This window comes from Cygnus atratus, chromosome 11, assembly GCF_013377495.2.
Source record: "Cygnus atratus isolate AKBS03 ecotype Queensland, Australia chromosome 11, CAtr_DNAZoo_HiC_assembly, whole genome shotgun sequence".
NCBI lineage: Eukaryota > Metazoa > Chordata > Aves > Anseriformes > Anatidae > Cygnus > Cygnus atratus.
The window spans coordinates 11,285,949-11,307,066 of NC_066372.1; the positions used below are offsets into that span (position 1 = coordinate 11,285,949).

Below are 21,118 nucleotides of genomic sequence, written 5' to 3' on the forward strand. Positions count from 1 at the left end.
TGCTTGAGCGTGTACAAAATGAACTCCCAGGTGAGGCTACGGTATTGTAGAAATGGTGTCAGGACCTTTGACCACTGTTTTAATAGTGAAAGTAAAAAGCATTAAATAACTATGAATGTCCTAAATAAAGTTAATGGTGGTAAAAGGTAATATCAGACATTAATTTCAGAGAGAGATTTGTGTAGGAAATCTCTACTTTTCTATTTTTAGGGAACACAATTTGATCCATACTTAGTCGTTTTTTCTTCCCTTATTTTTTCTTCTAGTATACAAATTGTTGTGAAAGATAAATGATGAAATGTCTCCCTGGATTTTTTTTTCTTTTTTTTTTTTTTTTTTTTTTTGCTAGTGCCACTTCTTATCGAGTTTGCCAGTTACGTGTGGAGAGCCACTCCAGGCCGGTTCCTCACCCGGGCTGGGCCCGTGGGCGCAGCGGAGCCCGCCTCTTCCCGCCAAAAGGCGCTCTCCTCAGCCTGAGTCACAAAAGGTGTTCCAACACTTTGAAGTTTAAAAGACAGATTCTAACGCGGACAGGTTTGCATTTATTTATTTATTTAAAAATAAAATTTAAAAAAAGGCAAAGGCTTAAAAAGGTGCCGGGCTTTCCGGAGCAGCACTCCTCCCTTTGAAGCGTGCCTCCAGTCAGACTGGTTCGTCCCTAACGTGGCGCTGGCGATACCTCGCGAGCTGAGGTCCGGAAGCTCACGGCCCCCGCCGCCGTTCCGGCCTCCCCCTTCCTTCAGCACACCGGGGCCGGCCGGGAAGGCTCAGGCGCCCCCTCCCGTCCCGTTCCGCCCCGAGGGCGGCCGTGAGCCTGGGCAGCGCCCCGGCGGCCCCCTCCTCCCGGGGGCGGTGCGCGCTGACGCGGCAGCGCCGCGGCGCTCCGCCGGCCGAGTCGCACAATTATGAGAAAGAGCCGCCGGGCCGAGGCCGCCGCCAGCGCTGGGTCCCGGTGCGGAGCCGAGGCAGCGTCGTCCCTCTCGCCCCGCTCTCCTCTCCGGCTCGGGAGCGTCGTCCTCGCCCGGCTCCTCTCCGCTCAGCCCCCCGCAGCCGCCGAGCTCAGCCCCGATAGATGGAGACAGGCCCCGCCACCGCCGACGCCGAACCACGAGCGGGAGCCGCCCGGCGCGAGGGGAGCCAGAGTCGGCGCCGAGACCCAGCCCGGCCCTGAGGAGAATGGTGAGGGTCCTGACCCAGCCCCAGCTCCCCGGCCCTCCCCCAGGGCTGTCACCTCCCGGCCTCGCCCTCCCCTCCGTGCCCGGCCGGGCCCTGCCCTCCCTCGGGGTCCCCCGGCCGCCGGGCCGAGGCTCCCGCCGCCGCCTCCGGGGCTCCTCGTGAGGTGCCCGCGGGGTGAGGCAGCGCCGCCCTTTGCTGCCCTCAGCCCAGCCCGGCCTCCCCCCTCGCCCCTTCCTCCACACGGCCGGCACCGCGGCTGCCCTTTCCGCTGGGACACCGCCTTTCGTTCCTTGTCTCAGCGTTGTCTCAACCCTTCACAACGTTTTTGGCGAACGGAATCCGTATAGTAGACCTACCAGTTCTCAGGGGTGCAGCTTTTCCTCCGTTTCAGTCTTCCCGACCATTTAATTTTTGAAATTTCTCCCCGTTGTCATATACAGCGGGGAGTATAAACCATTACAAAGAAGCATATGAACCTCTGCAAAGTAAACGGTTTTAATTCCAGCTCTTTTCCTGGCTGCTAATCGGTTTTTTGTCCCTATAAGTTTATTTCTTAATTGAAAGATTAATTCTTTACAGAATTTAGAGTGAACCAGTGCGCAGAGTGCTTTCAAATCATTTTGAGAATCTCAGCATGGAGTGTAAAGCCATGGATTTCTACAGGCTGCTAGAACTTCTAGTCAGGCACTTTATTTAGCTTTACATAAAGTGATGTTTTGTTTTGTAGTGTATTGTTCAAAACCACATGGATTCACACCTACAAATAATATTTTTTTATTATATCTGTCAACTGTATAGAAATGTGGGCTTTTTCTAGAATCTGCAGATTGAAAACTCTTAGGAAGAAGCTGAAAGAGCAGCCTTCCATTTTTACTTGGAAGAGTACTTGTTGTCTTCCACTTGATTGGTACTTGCTCTTCTCAGCAGAGGGATTTTTATTTTTGAGTTTGGTTCTGCTGTTGTGTTAGTGCTCACAACCTAGAAATGTACAGATCTGTCATAACAGATATCGTGTGGTATTTTGTAATTACTCTTTATTCAACTCCGGCACATGACCTGTTGTAGAACAATCTATGCAAGTCCATTTTACTAAATTTCCCTGCTGCTCCATGACATTTTGCAGTTTTTAAGAACTGCTGGATAGTGTCCAACATTAAATCAGGATTTTTTCTAAAGAGAGTTGTTCAGTGTGGTAGTCCTGAGAGTTCAGTCTTTTTTTTTTTTTTTTAAATGTGTGTGGTGGTAAGTGTCTGCTAGATCATCCTTCATACCTTCTGGTATGATGCCATTCTTGACATTGCTATTTAAAGTGGGGGAAAAACCTTTTGCACATGTGAAATGGTTTAGGCTGTTCTTGGACAGTTTCTACCGAAGTTTCCTGGTATTTTACTTTGATTTTTGTTTGTTTTCTTGGAAGGATAATTTTCACTTGCCATACAAATAGAAACATCTGAAGGTACATTGAAATGAAACCTTACATTTAACAGTTATCACTTATTTTAAAATATATTCTGTCAGATCATCCTCCAAGTTATCTGTTGGATAGAGGTACTCTATTGTGTCTTAACCTTCTTTTCATGTCCCTCAATGATTTTTGTAGCTATTGTCTTGCTGCCTTCACCTTTCTGAGTTATCATATCAGCCCTGCTTTCTCTGCTGTGCTGATGATCTGATGATAGACTTCAGCATCCAAACTCCTCTCCTTTTTACATAGTTATCTTTACTGTTTGCTGTACTTTCCCTTTCCTGGAAGTTATGCATTAAGCCTAGAACTTTTCCTGCTTCTCTTTTATGTCCCTCCATGAGATCCGTTTCTACTAATGGTTTGCTTCTTGTGGACAGTCATGGCAGCAGAGTATTTTCTAAACAAACCAATGTTGTTTTGAATTTACATAACTTAGGCTGACACAGTTGGGTTTGACCATATTGGTTTGCCAATTTTACACCTGTAATGATGTAAATAAATCTCGAAGAAGATTTGTCGAAAGGTTTGTGTGAAGGGAAGGGAGATGCTTTTATGGTCTACAACTTATGTGCTTGACAGAATTTTGCATAGTAAGTTGACTTTTCTTTCCCAGAAAGACCCTGATTAGCCTAATTAGGAGCTTAATACCTGGTTATACTAGCAGTGACACTTCGAAACTTCTGATAATGTCAGCATCTTGTCAAAACAAGCCCAAAGTTCCAGACTTTAAAGGCTTGGGGTTGGATTTTGAAATTGTGGCTTGGCTCTGAAAAATCAAGAGAATGAAATTATATACTTAACCTGAAAAATGTATCTTCATCTTCTTTTTTTAACAGACATTTATTTCCTTTGGAATCTCTTTTCTTTTAACTGTGTCTACTTTGGCTGCAATAGTGTGTGCCATATTAATTTGCTGAAAGAGGTAACATAAGTTCTATTTTTTGTTCCACTTCTTGAAAGGAAAGCAGGCAGTAAAATAACGTGTATATTTTCCAGAATTGTTACCTTCGAGGTCATGTTTCTTGTTTCTAATCTGAATAATTCGTTCTCAGGGAGACTGAGGAGGTGAATTGCTTAACATTTTAAATAATTGATTTCCAAACCTCTCTTAAAAAAAAGGTTCAATTTCTGTCATCTGATGAGTCAGTCCTTGATTGTCTCATTTGGTTTATTAGACACCACTTTAGCTTTCTTGCATTTTTTCCCCCTAAGCAGTCAAAATATTCAGCATTGTGTAAACTTAGCAAATACTTATGCTAGGAGTTTTTAAACCATCAAGTAAAAGAGCTACTTGGTGCATTTTTGCCTCACTGGTTGAAATTCCAGCTGGCTTTTCAGCAAATAGATTATTGAATAATCTCCTGCCACGTGTGTATTTGGATAAGACAGGTTTATGGTCGGTAAAGATAACGTCGTTTCTTACCTCCGATGCCGACAAGTAGTGGTGGCCCTTGACAAATGGATTTGTATGCTCCACAATTAGCCCAGAAACTAGTGGGTAGGACTGCCTGACCTGTGGACAAACTCTAAAGGAGTTTGTTACTTTCTTCATGTTCCCTGGCCCCACATTCTTTCTCCTCCATTGTATGATCTGTGATCTTGTTACTCGGCTTTTTCCTGGTCGGTTGCTTTTGCAGTCTTTAAAGGAGCATGATTTTTATGCAGAATTTAGCAATTGCATTGTGCTGTTCATTTGCGCTTAGGAGAGATCTTTGGACTTTTTCAATTGATTTTAGGGATAGGGGAAGAAGGGGAAAAATTACTTACTGAGCTTCATCCTTTAGCTAACATAACAGATTATATTAAGGTGGATTTTTTGTTTCTTCTTTTGCTAAACCAGTTGGAGAGCAGGGGAAGAGAAATAGCAGCTCTTTATTAGAGGATCCTGGAAATTGTCTTTTCTACTGACATCCAAATTTCAAACATTGGCAGAGAAAACGCTCTTGGTGTTTTGTCTTGAAGTTGTTTCTTCATTTAAGATTGTCTCTGTTTGGAAGCAACTATAGTACCATTGATCTTGTAATATCACTTTTTCTGAATTTGTGTGTTTAAGTAAAGGTGTGCTTTTTTAATAGCGTGACTGATCATCAGAAAGTAGTAACCAAGTCAGAGTAAATGTTACTCTCTTGATTAAAGGTCATTTTCCCTCTTCCCCTCTAATGAAAGTTAAAAGGGAAGAGTTCAGTTGGCTTAATCCCATCTTTTTTGCTCAGATAATTAGTGTGTGCAGGTAATGGTGTCATGTTAATAATATCATGATCCAGCCTATCCTGACATTGATCTAACTAATCCTTGGATTCTGTTATTTTTATTACGCTAAGCTCAGCTCTTCTTTCACTTAAATTGTAGATGTATTTGCATTTAAAGCAATACAAAGTTTACCTGACAAAAGAACAAAAAAAAGTAATCCCCCCATACCTGTGTATCAGCTAACCTGGCTCACCATGGGATTAGGTGGGAATTGCTGCTGCTGTGCGGGACAAGAGGCAGGATGAGACCTCCTAGTAGCAGCCAGCGCCTCCTGGCACTTCAAACCTCGTGTCTGTCTCTCTCTATGGGGCCACAGCTCTGGCAGCGGCGTTCCGGAGACCGAGCTCCATCCCAGCTGTTGCACTGTCTGAGGATAGCATGTTTGTTTGAGGAATGGTAGGGTTGTGGGGTTGGTTTGTTTGTTTCTCAGCCTTCTTTACACCTATATTTTGACTAATGTGTAAAGTGGATGCAAGCTGTTTGAAGCAGGGGTGCAAGCTACTTTCTTTAATTACCAGCTTTGCTGGAGCCAAGGTGCTGCTCGAGTTTTTGTTTGTTTTCCCCAGCTGCTCTAATTCATGCACAGCAGCAGGGAGACACAGGTTGTCTAATAGCTGTTAGACAAGCAGAGGACATTTCTTGCCCCTCTGTTCTTTCCAAGGAGAGAGTAGTGTACTCCTGATGGGATAATGAAATAGAAAATCAAGACAGAAACTGAACAGTAAGGGCTGTTCAGTTATCCATAACTGTATCCTTTTTTTGCTTCCCAAGACGTGGAGGGAGAAAGTGTTTTAAATGTATGGGAGATCCAGGTAGAACGCTAGCTGTGTTGCTGACTGTGGTGCTGATGTTTCCAAAAAGTTGTCATATTCATGGACTAGAATATTTAAATGTGAAAAGTGCTTTGACAACATACAGTGTGAGGACATTGCAGGAAGAGTCTGTAAGACAAATGAAGTGGTTGATTGTCGAGGAGAGCGGAAAGTATGGTAACAACGTGACAGCATGTTAGAACTGATTGCATCTATAAACCAAGTTAGGCATTTTCCCCCTTACCTAGAAGAAAATTCAGATGTTACTGAGGTGGTGGGTTTGAATTAAACCTTAATTCTGGGATTTTGTTAAATAAATACTAAAATAATGCACATCATTTCTCTAAAACATTGTTTCAGTAAAGTCAGATCAAAGTTACGGGTTATTTAACGTTATTAACAGTATTTATTTTGTTCAAATGCACATCATGTGTTTTGCAAAGGGTGATTTTGCAACTGACTAATATATACAAAGAGTATGGGTAGATGTATGCATGTACTTTGTCTACGTCTGAAAATTACACCTGTGAATTTTATCAATGTCTAGACTCACTGCTAACACGTATAATAGCAACTCAGGACTTCACACTTTGAAGCGAACTATAAAAGTAACAGACCTACAAAAAATATACTCAGTGGCATGTTTGGTTTAGAGGGGAAATACGGAATCATTTTTGAAGCTCTTCCTCAAGAGCCGTTTCTTATCTCTAAGCCAACACTGCTGCTTGTCTTCTTTTGAAGTTGTCTCCCTTCTTTTGAGAGTGACATTTGAACCTGATGTAGAACATGCTCAGATGTAGGATTAACAATTCTAAAATGTATTCTTAACAGTTCTTGGATGTATTTTCTGAAAGATCTGAACTCGGTTAAAACATGCTGGACAACTAAAAAAGAATCAACTATTTTGAACACTGAATTTTGGAAATGACAAAGGAACTCCCAGCTACCCTGCAGCTGCCGAGTGACATTGAAGCTCCTTTTAATCTCTTCCAACAGCTGGAAGAGTTCCCAGATATGTGACTTTGATGCATCCTTCATCACATGGGTTACCTCTTTTCTTGCTTTCTTGCTTGCTTTCCTTCCTCCCTGAAGGAAAGACACCTTGCACCCGAGCTTGTCTTGCAGCGGGGGCGACCGGGGTCCTGATGGCAGCTGCCAGGGCCCCGGGGCTGCAGGTCCCTGAGCTCTGAGCATCGCTGTTAACCCGGCGCTGGCGCCGCAGGCTGCGGAAGTCCTGGGTTGCAGAAACCCCTTGATGTGGCTGGCACTCGTGGATGTGAGCGTGTGTGTAAGACAGGGGAAGCCTCTCTCTGGATTTGAGATCTTTGGAGCCGTTTCAAGGTCTGTGGCACCCTGGGCAGTGGTTACTACAATATATATTTTCTCTTGTGCACCAGTACATTCCTGATTGAGAATACTTTGTCAGTTACAGCTATAAATTAATTTAATCTAATTCAGTCTTTCACCATAACATAACTCTGTAATCTTCAGGGCTTGGGAAAGCGTGGGTTACAGCTTAGTCAGTTGTAACACAATGGCTATTGCAATCGAATACTAGCCTTTGTTTCATGCATTGTTCCCACTTCTCTCTCTGTAGACAGGTGCTTATTTTCTTAATCTTATCTACTTGATTCTTCTCACCTTTGCTAAGAACAGAAACAGTGTTTTCACTTCATAGTCCACTGTGTTGGATGTCCGTGTTTGACAGTTCTTATCCTAATACCTGCCAAATTTTCCTCCTCCTAATCTTAATGCTGCAAAAATGCTAACCAATTTTTATGAAATGCAGACTTGACAAACTCAATTTTTAACATATAAATTTATGCCTTCTGTAAATGAATTTTTAGTTGCTCTGTTAGGAATGCTGTATTTCAGAAGCACTTATAGCCTAAAAATTTCTAGACTCAGGGCACCTTTAGAAGTAGTATTAGTTAACAGTCCAGGTCTTCCCATGATTACTCACTTCGTTGACAGCTTATTTCCCAAGACTGACCTAGAGTACCCGAGGTGTGGATGTGTGTTATAGGGTAATAACCTCAGATACGAGCAGGGTTGGTGTTCGAGACCATAACATCTTTAATAGCCACTCCCAGATCTGCCAAAAGTCATCTGAAAGGTGTGGTTGTAGCTCGGTCTAACCCCAGCTAAGCTTAGGCTGTCACCCTTGCACCCCTCCCTTTATGCTTCATTCCGCTCAGTCACTCAGCTGTTTCAGGGATCTGAATGAATAAAAATCTAATCTAATCATTTCCTTTTTTTTTTTCCTCCTCCCTTTGAGGATTAATTGTTTTGCTGGTCATTTCCCTGAATCGGCTCTCCACGTGACTGCATAAATGCTAGTGTTGGTATGAGATAGTTGGATCATGTTCAGAGTCTTAGAAAAATGGGGCGTGACACCCCAAATTTGACATCAGCTGTGAATTTGCTGCAAAAGCTTGCTCTGAGATGCCTGAGAGTTGATCTGTGCCATCACATTAGTAAGTGTTCCGATTAGTCTGCGTGTCACTTACTCTTCATGAGTGTTTTCTAAATGTTACAGCCTTGTGTCCTGCCATGGATGGAGCTGTGCCATCGCGAGTCAGGTTCTGTAGCCTCTTCAAAATACAAACCAAATTGCACTGCAGACCTTGTCTAATTGTACTGTAGGCATGTGGTAGCTATGCTGGCATAGTTATGTATCTACATTCTGGTTTAGAGAGGACATTTTTCTTGACCTTGCTTTTTGAATGCGTTCTACCAAATATAAGTTAAGTAACCTTTTTTCCCAGATCCACTGTGCTGTAGTTTTTCTTTGTGAACTGAGCCCCCATCGAGATGGGTATGACTCCTCCCATCAAATTATTTCTATTTGCAAATGACCCACTGCCGGTAACCTGTCTCACAAAACAAAATATTTCTAGATTTTTTTTTCTCCATGATCTCAACATGCTACTTATTTGTTTTTTAGGGCCATTCCCATCCCTGTTTAACTTTCTGAAGAAGTTGAACCAGTTCATTTGGGGTAGGAGAGAGTGGAGCTGTGTTCTGCTAATGTGTTCGATAAAGCTCAGCACAGGAGCCATGTGACCAAGTTCAAAGGCGGTCATGTTGATGTACCGCATAATTAAAACTGCATGTCTAATTAGCTTTGTGTAGTAAGCTCAATCCAGTATAGTAGTTTGTGGCTAGAGCCAGTCTGAAAAAGCTCAGCTTCCTTTCAAAGCCTGTCCCAGTGACTCCTGTGATCATGCAAATGCCTAGTTGGGCATAACTTCAATCACCTGAGTAGGTCGTTATGTGCTTAAGTGAGACATGATTGGAGCCTAAAAATACCAGTTGTGTAATTGCAGAACTGTTAATCAACTTTCTCTTCAATTATAAAAATTAGTTAATCTACAAAAGTGGATGCAGTTAACGATGTTTTAAATTACGAAGTATTGCCAGTTTGTCGTCGGTTCCCTGACTGCAGTGCTGTCCAAATGGTAGTTTCCAGAGTTCTGTTAAACAGCAAATTAAAAAGAAACGTAACTGTGAAAGCACTGGAAACCTTTCTGGCAGGGGGTGAGCCTCAGCCCAAAAAGCTTGTGATTTATCTTGGAGGAATTCCTGCTCATAGTAGTAATCTCATACTAGGGAGGGAGTAAATCACTGATACCAAAGCTGACAGATGTCCTAGACAACTTTCGAGGAACTTAGCCTTGTCTGGTGTTGTGATGCCTCTGGATGTACTAGTTGGAAGAGGCTTGTTCTTCCCAGTTTCACAAGCTGTAGTTTACTGACTCCTTCACCGTGCTGCTGACGGTGTTTGTGGGGTTATGCTGTGCACTGGTCCATGGGGCAGCCCTTTTGGCACGTACCTTGGCCTGTGTGAGAGGCACTAAGCAAAGTTGTGCAGCCTGGGACGGACATTAACCTCCTAAACTGGCCTTGTAGCCAGAGGCATTGAAAAGTGAAGTATCCCCTAACTAACCTTTGTCCTTTTAATTTGTTCCAACTTCAGAAATGCTTTTGATGAGGATTTATGCCTTTGCCTCATTGAGCAATTTGCCTGACTTTTTCTTTCTTTTGTAAAAACCTTATGCAGAAAAATCCTTTGAAGTTTTCAAGCTATAGGAAAAACAGTTTGTCTGCATGCAGTTTTCTTCATCGTTTCTACCTCTTTATGTAGAACCCGGGGACTCTTCACTGCTAAATTCTTTGTAATTGTTTATGCACTAATAGAACAATGTGGTGTTGTTAGGTTGGTTATATAGGGAAATAGGACAGAAAACACTAATCATTCTTGTCCTGGTTTCGGCCCCCAGCTAGTGTTACAGGTGACTGTTCTGTTGCTAACAAACGAGTCGTTGTTTGGATGCATCTATCTGGTTGTGCTTGCTGTTGTGTAGACTATGAGAAGAAGTGTTTGGTGTGAATATAATCATAGCACCTTGCTGGGCTACAAGGTACAAAAAGCTGGGCTTCCTTCCTGGTGTAGGAAATACACAAGACAACTTGTGCCTTCAGGAAAAATCCTGTTTTTATTTGTAGAAAAATGTTTTCTGATCACATGCATACAGGCGATCTACAGGATACAGGTAGACTTTGCAGAGAGCGGGAGGATTATTCACAGAAGCTGATGAGGCTTTGAGTCTCCCTGGGCTTGCTGAGCAGAGACTGAGGGGGATTCAGAGCAGCTCTTTGCTTCTTTTTGCAGAGAGAACCTAGAAAAATTAACATTGCTAAGTTAAAGTTAGTCTTTTTGACTATTCTCTTGGGTGTCATTACTGGATTTTTCACAGTTTTTCTGACACATATAAAGAGCTTGTATGTAGGACAAGAAAAATCTTTTGTGAATAATTAATGTATTAGTTAGTTGGGTTTTAATTATAAAATGAGTTAAGAAAAGAACGTCTCCAGTGCCAGATGAGAATGAAAGCTATTCTCAAACGCGGGGTATCTGCTCACCTAACACGTGACCTTAGGCAATATGTTCTTGCTTTGTTGGCAGCTCTCCGAGAAGTAAACACCATCTTAGCTACCTTTCCTTCCTGAACATCAGGATGCCGTTGCTTAAAAAGAAAGCCTTTTTGAATGACAGATTTGTGATCTTTTCTTGGATGCCTCGAGTATGTGTGCTTTGGGGGATTATTTTGTTTTATCCTGACAGTACGCTTAGATCAGCTCGTGCTGTTTGCTAGCCCAGTAGTTTACTGCTGCCAAAGGGGCTGTCCTAATTCCCTTGTTCCCACCGTGATCATGGCCATGTGGTCCTTTCCCCTGCCTTAGTTTTTGCATCTGAATCATCTCATTCTGATGTCAAAGCTACTCGGTGTTTTACTGGAAATAACGTTGTGCTGGTTTAGGAGACAAATCAGTTCTCCAAAGGGACAGTATGTGACTGCTGGTGTGAGGAAGGGGCAGGGGCACGCGTCTGGGGAAAGGGTGGGAGAGCAGAGTGGTGACTTGCTCTGCTTGTCCTCTCTGACTGAGCCCTTGCTGTATAACTTTAGGAATTGCATCTGTTAAAACAAGGATTTTTCCTATGTATCTTGGTTTTGCTGTTGCCAGGACTTCCACTTCCTTACTCTTGCATCTGTTTTTCTAGAACTCTAGTCTGCCTTCACTCCTTTCCCTCAGTCAGCCAGCAAGAAGCTCAGCGTAGTATGTGACAGCACAGGTATGGCTTTGTGCCACATGTCCCTCAACATTGGTGAGTTTTACTGGAAGCCAGTATGTTAGAAAAAAAGAAAAAACATTTATGAAGTGCAAGTGGTATTGTGATCTTTCAATATCACTTATTTTCCTTCCCACTACCCCATGCAAAAAAAATAAAAAGAGAGAAAAAGAAAAAAAGGAAGGCCACTTGCTTTTTGGAATACACTCTAAAAATCATATATATAATTTGAGTGTGATTATTTAGATTTGCAATGCTTAACATAGTTATATTGCAGGTAGCATGGTTCTTTGGGTAGCCTCTTATTCCACATCAACGTTTGGTGGGAGAGCTGGAAAAACTGTAGTTTCTTCCATCTGCTCAAGTAGAGGATAACTTTATCACTGTGCATCTAACAAAAAACAAGTGAGAGGGCTAAGACAGTAAACTGTACATCCTGGGGAGCTACCCGCATTGCTTCAGTGTACTTTCAGTTAGTGAGCAGTCATTTGGAATGGATGTCTGTCTACATTCCAAATTCTTCTTCTTCTTGGGATGCATTTAGTTTTCCCTACTGGAGCAAAAAGGGGTTTTTGTCCCCACAGGTGATTCTGCTTTTTAGTTGACATAGTCTAACTTGGTGAATCAGAGCATTTCAAGTCCATACAAGTGCTCAATTAGAGTTTTGTATTTTTGATTTGAGTACTCAGCTTGGGGACTCAGGCTTGCTGAGGCAGCCCAGTAAGAGCAGGATTAGAGAGAAACTTCTTGCATTAGAGCTGACCAGAGCTAGATTAAGCCTGTGCTTAAGAACTACAAAACAAGCACAGATATCCTAATTACTACTGCAATGTGCATATGAAGGGTTGTGTGATAGGAAGTGGTGTAGTGGTTTTTTGCGGTGAAATGGAGCACTTTAGCAGCCTGAGTATTGACTTGAAGATAAGATGAATGATTTGAAGCTCTCACACAGTACATTGCATTGTGTAGGTTTTACAGCTCTGGCTATGATCTTTGAAAGAGGCATCCAGGGAGAAGGATGTAAAACTGTAGTTGAGACTTTTAAAACCCGCTAATAATAAAATGGCTGAATGCTAATGGGAGAGTTAGTGTAAAAGAGTGTTCCAGCAGTCAGCATCAGGTTGTGATGGAGAGCTTGATTTTTATATAAGACTTGCCTTGTGAGAAGTCAACAAAATAAGACCGAGTAGCTCAAACAACTGATTGTTCCTCTCAAAAGCAGAGGATGGAAATTTTTGAAGTGCCTAAATGAGCATTATGTATTATTATTTCAGGCAATAACTAGCTGCTTTAACATTTGCCTAAATAAACCCAGTTAATTTTTTTTTGTTTGCACTTTTCTAGAATAAACAGAGACTACCCACATAGTTTTAGTGGGGAACTTTATCTTCTGATAAGGGTTTCGGCCCATGGATGTCTCTAGAATGCTGTCACGCTGCTTAGGCCCAGAGATGAGGGCTGCAGTCAGCGCGCACTCTTGAGCAACTGCCCGCTTATCTAGCTCTGTTATGAGAGCTAGTGCTCTGTCCTGACAGGCAATGAAAGCGTAACTGAACCTGTAGCTCTTTGTTAATGAGCTGAATTTAAGAATAGTGAAGTTTTCATAATTCTATAGTAGGTGAGTTATTCTGTGGCAAATTCTTGTTTTCTTTCTCCCCAATCAATCTACTTTCTCCATTCTATTTTAATCTCTAACAACTCTGTTTGCCGTAGAGAGTTGACCGAAACAGTTGCTTCCCCTAGTGTAGCTTGCAAATAATGGCATATTTTGTGTACACACATGTACAGGCAGGTACAATATAGAGAACAGGGGTTAAGACAATCTACCGTGTCACACCTGCGTGGTCCTATCCATGAGTAATGCATCTGTTCCACTTCCCAAGAGAGCGAAGGTGGTTCAGAGATCGTATGACTAATTCCTGTCTCCCTCAGACATCATGTTGAATGCTTACATTTTAATACTAGGCTAATATTAATGATTTTTCTGCTCTGAGATGCATTTTTGCTGATAGGCCTCCTTCCTAATGCTGGTAGTTTTGATTATAAACATAAATTGGTTCTCCTTCTTAACTGTGTCTAAAGGCAGGTTATGTGAAATTTCATCATCCCTAGCAGTGACCTGATGCTGTCACCTATTTCGCATGTATGCTAATATGTTCTTTTCCTCTTCCCTCTCACCTATGCTACTCAGAGAAATACTGATCTGTAGTAATTTAAAGTATAAGGCTTCCTTTTTTTTTTTTTTAAGGTATTCAGAGGGTTGTCCGAGGCCAGCTATGTCAACCATCCCTTAGTGATAAGATGTTTCCATTGCTCTAGTGAGTTAATAATAGCCTGCATAGGTCAGCAGGCACCAAAATCCATACTGTGATGACAGAGAAGTCCCTTTCTTCATATGACATTAAAAATATGTCAGATATGTCAACAGAACAGGCTAAGAAGTTGTAGAGCAAGACCAACAACATACACCATTCCAGTTTGCTTTCGTAGCTCTGACATGCTTTAGCATAAAATGCGTTAATCAGACATTCGTGTACTTCATGAATCAGAAAGGGAGGACCTCCTTCGAATCGGCACCTCAAATAAAGCTGAAATGTGTCTTTGCGTTAGGTGATGTGAACTTGCAGCCTGTATGCTGTCTATGAATAGCGACAGAGCTGAGCTTTTTTTTTTTTTTTTTTCATCTGGGAACAATTAAGAAGAAAATTGAAGGTAGGATTAATTACTTGGCTGGTGGCAGGAACCTTTTCCTAGCACCGTATTTCCTGAGGTGACCACTGCTAACTCCTTTTTCACGTCTGTGATTTGTACTCCCCGCATGATGGGGAACGGACTGGAAGTTGCCTGGGGAGGACAGCCAACAGATCCAGGCTATGCGGATTGTTTTACCTGTGATAACTTGCTCCAAGCCTTATTCCTTCAAAAAAAAATGGAGTTCGTAGGATTGCCTGTTCATACATCCTGTGTGACATACACGAGGTAAGCAAGCCCAGCACTTGCCAGAAATGTGAAGTATGAACTGAGCTAAGCAGTAAATCTCATGCAGTAAATTTGGTGAGCCAGGAAATGCAGGGATCTCAGCAGACATGCCCAGTATGGCCCACTGTGCCCTGCAGGAAGAATGGCCATCCTTGATGCTCACAGAAATGAATTTGACCCACTTGGCATCGCTTCTGTGCCCTGTTGTTAAGTAGGCTGACTTAACTTTACCTTCCTACTGGTCTTATTTAAGAGTGTGTGTAGGCTTGCAATCTGCAAGCAGTAAGATTAGAACAACAATAGGCTGCAGATAAATCAGTGCTGAGAGAAGTGAAGACGATGCAAAGTACACGATTTTATCGCTGTAGATGAGGAAGGAAAAGTAGGCTGTGTCTTTAAAAATGTAAGACATTTGGGTCTGGTTTATATTAGTGACTGGAAATCCTTAAAAATAGGTTTTGAAGAAGGTATGTACTTTTACTCTGTGTATTTTAGAATCTCTCATTTGAACAAAGTGAAGTGGCTATTAAAGTTAAAAATGCTGGGCGAAAAGCTGTATCTATATTTTCAGTGTGCTTATTACCACTTGCTCTCTTTCTATCCTTTTGTTTCAGGAATCTCATCAGAAATGAAGGTTTTAAATTTTGGGGAGTGAAGAATTCCTTTTATCTCATTTGAAAACTCAGTGGGCTAATTCCTGGTTTGTTGCTTCTACATGATAGCTTTGATATATGCTTTTGAATTTTTTTGTGGAATACATTGAAATGTGTTTGGTATGGAAGCTCATAGAAAACCAATTTTAGATTCTTCAGTAGAGATTTTTTTTTTTGATAAAAAAAATGATTTTTTGATATTTCGAGAGTATTGAAGATTCAAAATGTAAACTGCGTTGAAATCAATTTATTTACCCCGGTTTCCAACAGTGAAACTGTTACCTTCTTCAGTTTTCTTAACAAAATTCCAAATTTCTGTTGATTAAAGCTGGGACACAAAAAGCAAATACAGCATCTGCCCCTTCCTTCTTCTCCTCCCACGTATAAGATACTTTGCTTTGGATTTGCTCAGAGTTGCCCATTGCAAGATCTCTTTTGCAGTTAGAAAATAACATCCCCCCATAATGTGGGTAAAATGAATCAAGTCTGAACTTAGTAAAAATGTCCCAAAAATACAAGATCTGTGGGTTTTATTCTGGTGTATCAGGATTAAAAATAAGGGCTTCAGAGTGTTAAATTCTGTAGATGAACTTATGGTTGCCTGACTTGAATGAGTCTACCAAGTATAACCAACTCTATTTTATGCTGTGTGATTGCTTGGTGGAGAAACTCCCAGAGGAGCTGCCCATTTTCTAAATAGTACATTGGAATCGTTTTCATCAAGTTTGAGGGAGTGCTGTAAAAATCCTTTTTGACAAAGTATTCTTTGCATTCAAAACTGCAGACGGATTTGGTGAGTTAAATGGTGACTGTGTTACGTCAGAGAAGAACTTGGCAAAACAATAGCCACTCTGTTAGAGACCTGGATTGCTGTGAAAACTGTTCAGAGCAAATCTCCTGAACTGTTTAATAAAGAATAGGATTGTTGAAGATCTGTTTTCAGCACTAAGGGAGCCATTGATACGGAGATTCCTATCTGTGCTTGCTGGCTCAGTTGAGGTCTGTTTCTGAACGTGCTGTGCAGTAGAATCGGCAGATGATGTTCTTCGAGTACCCTTTTCCCTCCTTGCTTCCTCAACAATTTTTTTAAAGTAAAAATAGTGTGTGTTTTTGTTTTTTGTTTTTACTGTTGAGCACGGTATTTTCAGGACTCTAGTGATATCTTCACTAGAGAAACATTTCGGCCTAGAAAACTAGAGCTGTTCAGTTCCTTACGAGTGGAGTTCAGCCAGGTGAACTGTGCTGCTCAGAACAGGATCTTCAACACAGCCGAGACACAGTGTGTGCAGTGGGATCTGTCTGTGTCTGGGCCATTCAGATTAAGGTGTCCCAGCATGTGTGTGTGTGTGGAAAATAAATGAAACAACTTTTTCTTGTAGATGCGGCTAGTAGTTGTTTCAAAGTAATAATAAAATAACCCTGGACTCAGGTAAAATACCCTTGCCAAAAAATCACTTCTACAGTATTAAACAACAGTTTTAGGTTAATACATTATCCCGCATTGTTTGGGGTGACATTTCGTATTCCGTTTTCCATGGGGATATATCAAAGCACTCTGTATAAATATGATTTGGCATTATGATGGTATTTAGGCATATTATTTTTCTGGTACTGCACATATCCCCCAGTTACTAGAACAATTGGTAAGACTTAGTGATATTCTAATAATTGATTCAAGAACAAATTTTGAAGCCTTTTTGCATGTATTGCATATTCTGTGGAGAGGAAGTGCTGTTATTCTTCAGCAGTCTTTATATATAGTTTTTAATGCCAGCGCACTAAATGTTTTGTATTCTTCCCCCCTCCTTTAAAAAAAGGCGAAACAAAGCAAACAGTAATTATAGAGGTATATAATTTTAAATTGCAAGGAAAGCAAGTGAGTTAAATGTCTGGTTTGCTGGAGCCAAGAGTTTAAAATGAATGCTAGCAAATACATGGCATCAAATTGCCTATCTTTTTCTTTTCTCCTCCCATCTACGTATGCGCTTAATGTTAGCTAAAGGAGTTCTGAAGACTTGCTGCAAGCGGTTAAACGTTTCCTTGAGGAAATGATTTGTACTCTCTTAGGATTTTTCAATACAAAACGTTAGATATTTTCTTTGGGATATGTATGCATAACTGCCTTTCCGATATCCACCCCATACACGGGCTTTGTTCCTGGCTTATCCTGGACCGCGTGTTTTCAGTATTGTTCAGTTAACCTGTGGTGAGAACAGGTCTGGCGCTCTTCTCGCTGCTGTAAGGGCTGGAAGTCCCTGCTGGAAATCTTTGCAGTGAGATAAAGCACAGATTTTGTTTGCATCACTTCTTCGCATAAAAAGTTTTATGAATTCTAAACTGTTTGATATGCATTAACTTAATTTGAAACCATGGTTGTCCTAGTTGCTTGGCTTTCTTTGTTTTTATTCAACCATGGAGTACAAAGGCGATAAGACAAAGGTTTGTATGGAATTTCTGCCTTTCAGCTGTAGCTACAGGAGCTGCGTGCTCCAGGAGGTGTTAGCTGGGCAGGGATCACAGTTCAGTCCCATGACACACCACATTTGACCAGTGGAGTGGGTTTCTTAGATAAGAGATTCTCTAGTAAATCGTAGTGTGTGTGTGCAGTATATGTAGTTACATAAAAAATAGTAACTTATTTGTGAATGTTTCCTTGAATAGACAAGCTAAGGGACATTCTTGAGTACAAAATGTCTTTATGTAGATGTTTTAAAATTTATATTCTTGGTTGTAAGAGGTCTAGACTGATAGGACTGCTCTATGGCAGTGCTAGCATGAGTATTCATGCTACAGAGGCTTTCCGTTGTATTTTCTTGTTTTCAGGCTTTCTGAGACTTTCCATTATTGTTTCTTGCCCAAATAGAAACCTCAACCTTTTGGAAAACTGGAGGCAGTAGGGAAAGAATATATAGTCTCCTTATTTTTAAATAAAGGACAAATAAAGTTGGGAGATCTTTTCCTTTATTGCATTTATTGAACTCCAATATGGTATAAGCAAAGATTTGAAAGTTGGAATATGAGATGCCATAGAAGTGGATATCACTTTTCAATTTGAAAGCAAGGTCTATGCAATCAGTAGATGAAATCTGTATTATCAGCCTTCCAGAAAAGTAATAGTCTGTAATATGATTTTTGTTTTAAATCCAGGTCAGCTTCCTGATTCAGCGGTTTTGCTTTATTTAAAAAAAAAAAAAAAACTTGTCAGCAGCACTTCCCTGTTGTTATGTAGTAATGCAGGTTCAACAGTCTATATTTGGGGTAAGTTTAAACTTAGTTTTTTTAACAAATATTCTATAACTTAGGATCCTTCAACAGTATGAAATACTATAAATGAGGAGAAAGAGTAAGTTGGAATCCTTTTGTATGTGAACAAATTTGTGATTGTCAGCCGTACTAGTATATTTACATCTGTCAAATCATCAAAATCATCATCTGTCAAAACATCTGTCAAATTTGTGTTCATTGAATCCTGCAAGTTTTTTTTAAGATCGGTATAGATCTTTTCTGTTCGGCAGGAAAATAACTCAGACCAAATTTGTGGGATAAACTTGGAGAATTTCAGAATAGCTTGATAAGGCATTGCAGATTTTTTTTTTTTGAGACCTGATCTCATGCTGTACTTTGCTTCTTTTCATTTGTAACCTGTTATATAAAAACAAACAAACATGAACTTTAGGTAACTTTGTGTTAAATGTTTCATTCTACAAACAGACTTACTAGAAGTATCCATCATGAATTTCACTAAAGATAACATAAAGAATTCCACAAATCTTGGGCAGGGGTACCTAAATTATTTATATTATTGATGCTTTGGAGTGCTAATGCTATTGCTGAAGCAAAAATAACTAATGCCTAAGAAGGTCCTGGGAAAATTTCTACCTGTTTTAAAAGGCTGTGGGGTTATTTTGGCATTCAGATCCTTCCAGAAGTTGGAAGTCTAGTAGTCAGGTATGTTCTCTGTAGTTAGTAGTTCAGCAAATACTTGTATACATTTTGTTTCAAATGTCAATTATAATTGTTTCAGCACCTTTAAAACTTTTGAAAGGACTTATTTATTGGAAGTAGTTCAAGGTATTTCCTTTAACAATGACCCCAGGGTTAATATATCTCTTTTAGCTTACTGAATCAGATCTGTGTGTTTTGTTTCTTGAAGTTCTTTCAGAAGTGTGGAAATATGCCGTGAATTTTGTCTAGTGAGAAATCAGTGCAACCAGAGTTAAGGTATCTTGCTTATCCCTCTACAGCTTAAAGTGTCATCAGGCACTTCAGGGCCAAGAATGAGTAGTTACTGTGGTATATCTTCCAAAAAGTGAAAGACAAGTTTTGTTTCATGTGCAGATGAAATCTTGCCAACATTGATTGCTACAAGTCTTAATCGGGTAAAACTTTCATAGGTAACTTTTGCCTGTGGGAAAAGATAGTGAAGGTTGTTCTGGAGTAATACTAATTGTATTAACGTTTTTCTTGTAGCCTTAAATTTTGTTAAGTTAGAGAGGTTTGAAAGGCGTGGGAGAGAATATGGAAAGCTAAGTTGTTTTTTTCAAGATGCAAGGTTGAAAGTAAAGAAAGTGAAGAGAGAAAAAGCAGTGCATTGGTTTATACCACTTAGGCTTTTTGCTGATACCTGACCTTTATGTTTTGAGGGGGTGTGGGGGTTATAGTTCCCTACAAACTGGTTTATAGGTTGTGGGTTTTTTTGTGTGATTTTTCTTGAACAGCAGTGCTACAGAGCTCCCCGTATGAGAGCTGACCCATGTTACCTCTAGCCATTATGAAGGTCCCCCTTCTAAAACACACTGGCAAAACAGACTAACATCACTGTGATTAACAGAAGTTGTCCAGTTGCTATAAGCAGAGTTTAAAAGGTGTGGTTGTGTTCTGTAGAGAGGATTAAAAAGCTTTAATAAGAGCGAGGATTTTTTTATAATAGATTAATTATGTGTCGTTTTTTCTTACGATTGACTACAGACTTGATCTCCTATTTTAACTTAATCTTTAGCTGACAAATTAGTTGCAGTAATTACCTTTAAGAAATACTTCCTTATCTTAGCGGTGTCCTCACGTCATCTTCCTTCTCCTTCCGGTCATCGCAGGAGTGTTAGCTAATAGTTGATAGTACGTTCCCTGTAAATAAGGCGCGTCAGTTCTCCCAGGTTTTTTCATGTGATCTTTACCCGTCTATGGGAAACGTCTCTCGCTTTCTCTGTTCTTTTTGTTTTTTCCTCTGCCTGCCCTGCCCCTTGGCTGAAAACAAGACTCTCTAATTAGCAGGTTCTATATAAAATCTCTTGTGATAAGTATTAATTAGCGTACAGGAGTTCTTCTGGAGAAGATCTAGTTTTACCAGATGAAAAGTTCCAAGTATGTTTTAATGATATAGATCCTCCTTTGTGCAAGTAGTATAGATGTACCTGTGCTCTACTGGGGACGCTTTCACTGCTGAAGAATAAACAGAAATCCTTGGAGAGTGAAACTACATTCTTTAAGATCAAAAAAAATTAATTAGTATTTTTCTTGAAATTTTGAGAACTGGTGTTGCGTTATGAATTAGTGTTCCTTGTCCTCAGCTTTGATCATTACTTAATAATAACAATAATATTGTGTGGAGCAATTGACATAATTACATGTGGTTTATATACCTCAGATTTCAATAACTAGCTTGTTATGCCTGTGAAAGCTTGCTTCAAGGTGTGGTTTTAGCCAGCTTTTGGCATTAAATTGTTTATATTCTATATCTTTATATTCTGGAGGATCTGCAGAGCTCCTATGCAAGTTTAAACTATTGCAGTGTTAAAATAATGATCTGTACAAAGACTTCAATTTTAAGAAATGCAGTACAGAAATACTTATAAACAGTGGGGAGTCCTGACAAAGCAGAAAGCAACTTTCAGAACTGGGATTCATATCACAAAGGCCAAGGTGAGAGCTTAATAGTGTTTAAAAATACTGAGAGAAGGGAGATAAAAACCCTAGGCCTTCCTAATATACATTTTTTTCCATATAAAATAGATATAGATTTATATATATCAAATCTATTTTTATAACACTGCTAATCTTCTGATAAAAGACAGAGAAGAGCTAAAGCTGTTTTGAGCCCAGCTGTGTGTAAGGCACAGGTGTCTAGAACTGCGAAGAGTCACTCCCTTCG

The 21,118-nt window shown here is 40.5% G+C and overlaps 1 protein-coding gene across 5 annotated transcripts in view; it reads left to right on the forward strand.

Moving 5' to 3' along the window:
* The first annotated feature begins 855 nt into the window (after positions 1 to 855).
* The window catches only part of TRPM7 (transient receptor potential cation channel subfamily M member 7), a 55,270-nt gene continuing 35,007 nt past the window's right edge, over positions 856 to 21,118 (forward strand). For 3 of the 5 annotated variants that reach the window (XM_035554718.2, XM_050712959.1, XM_035554722.2), the window contains exon 1: positions 880 to 1,179. In XM_035554718.2, the coding sequence (XP_035410611.1) occupies positions 1,177 to 1,179 (3 nt within the window). In that variant the 5' untranslated portion in view covers positions 880 to 1,176. Of the gene's footprint in view, positions 1,180 to 21,118 lie in introns of all 5 variants that reach the window. The other 2 variants (XM_035554719.2, XM_035554721.2) reach the window with 2 other exon arrangements.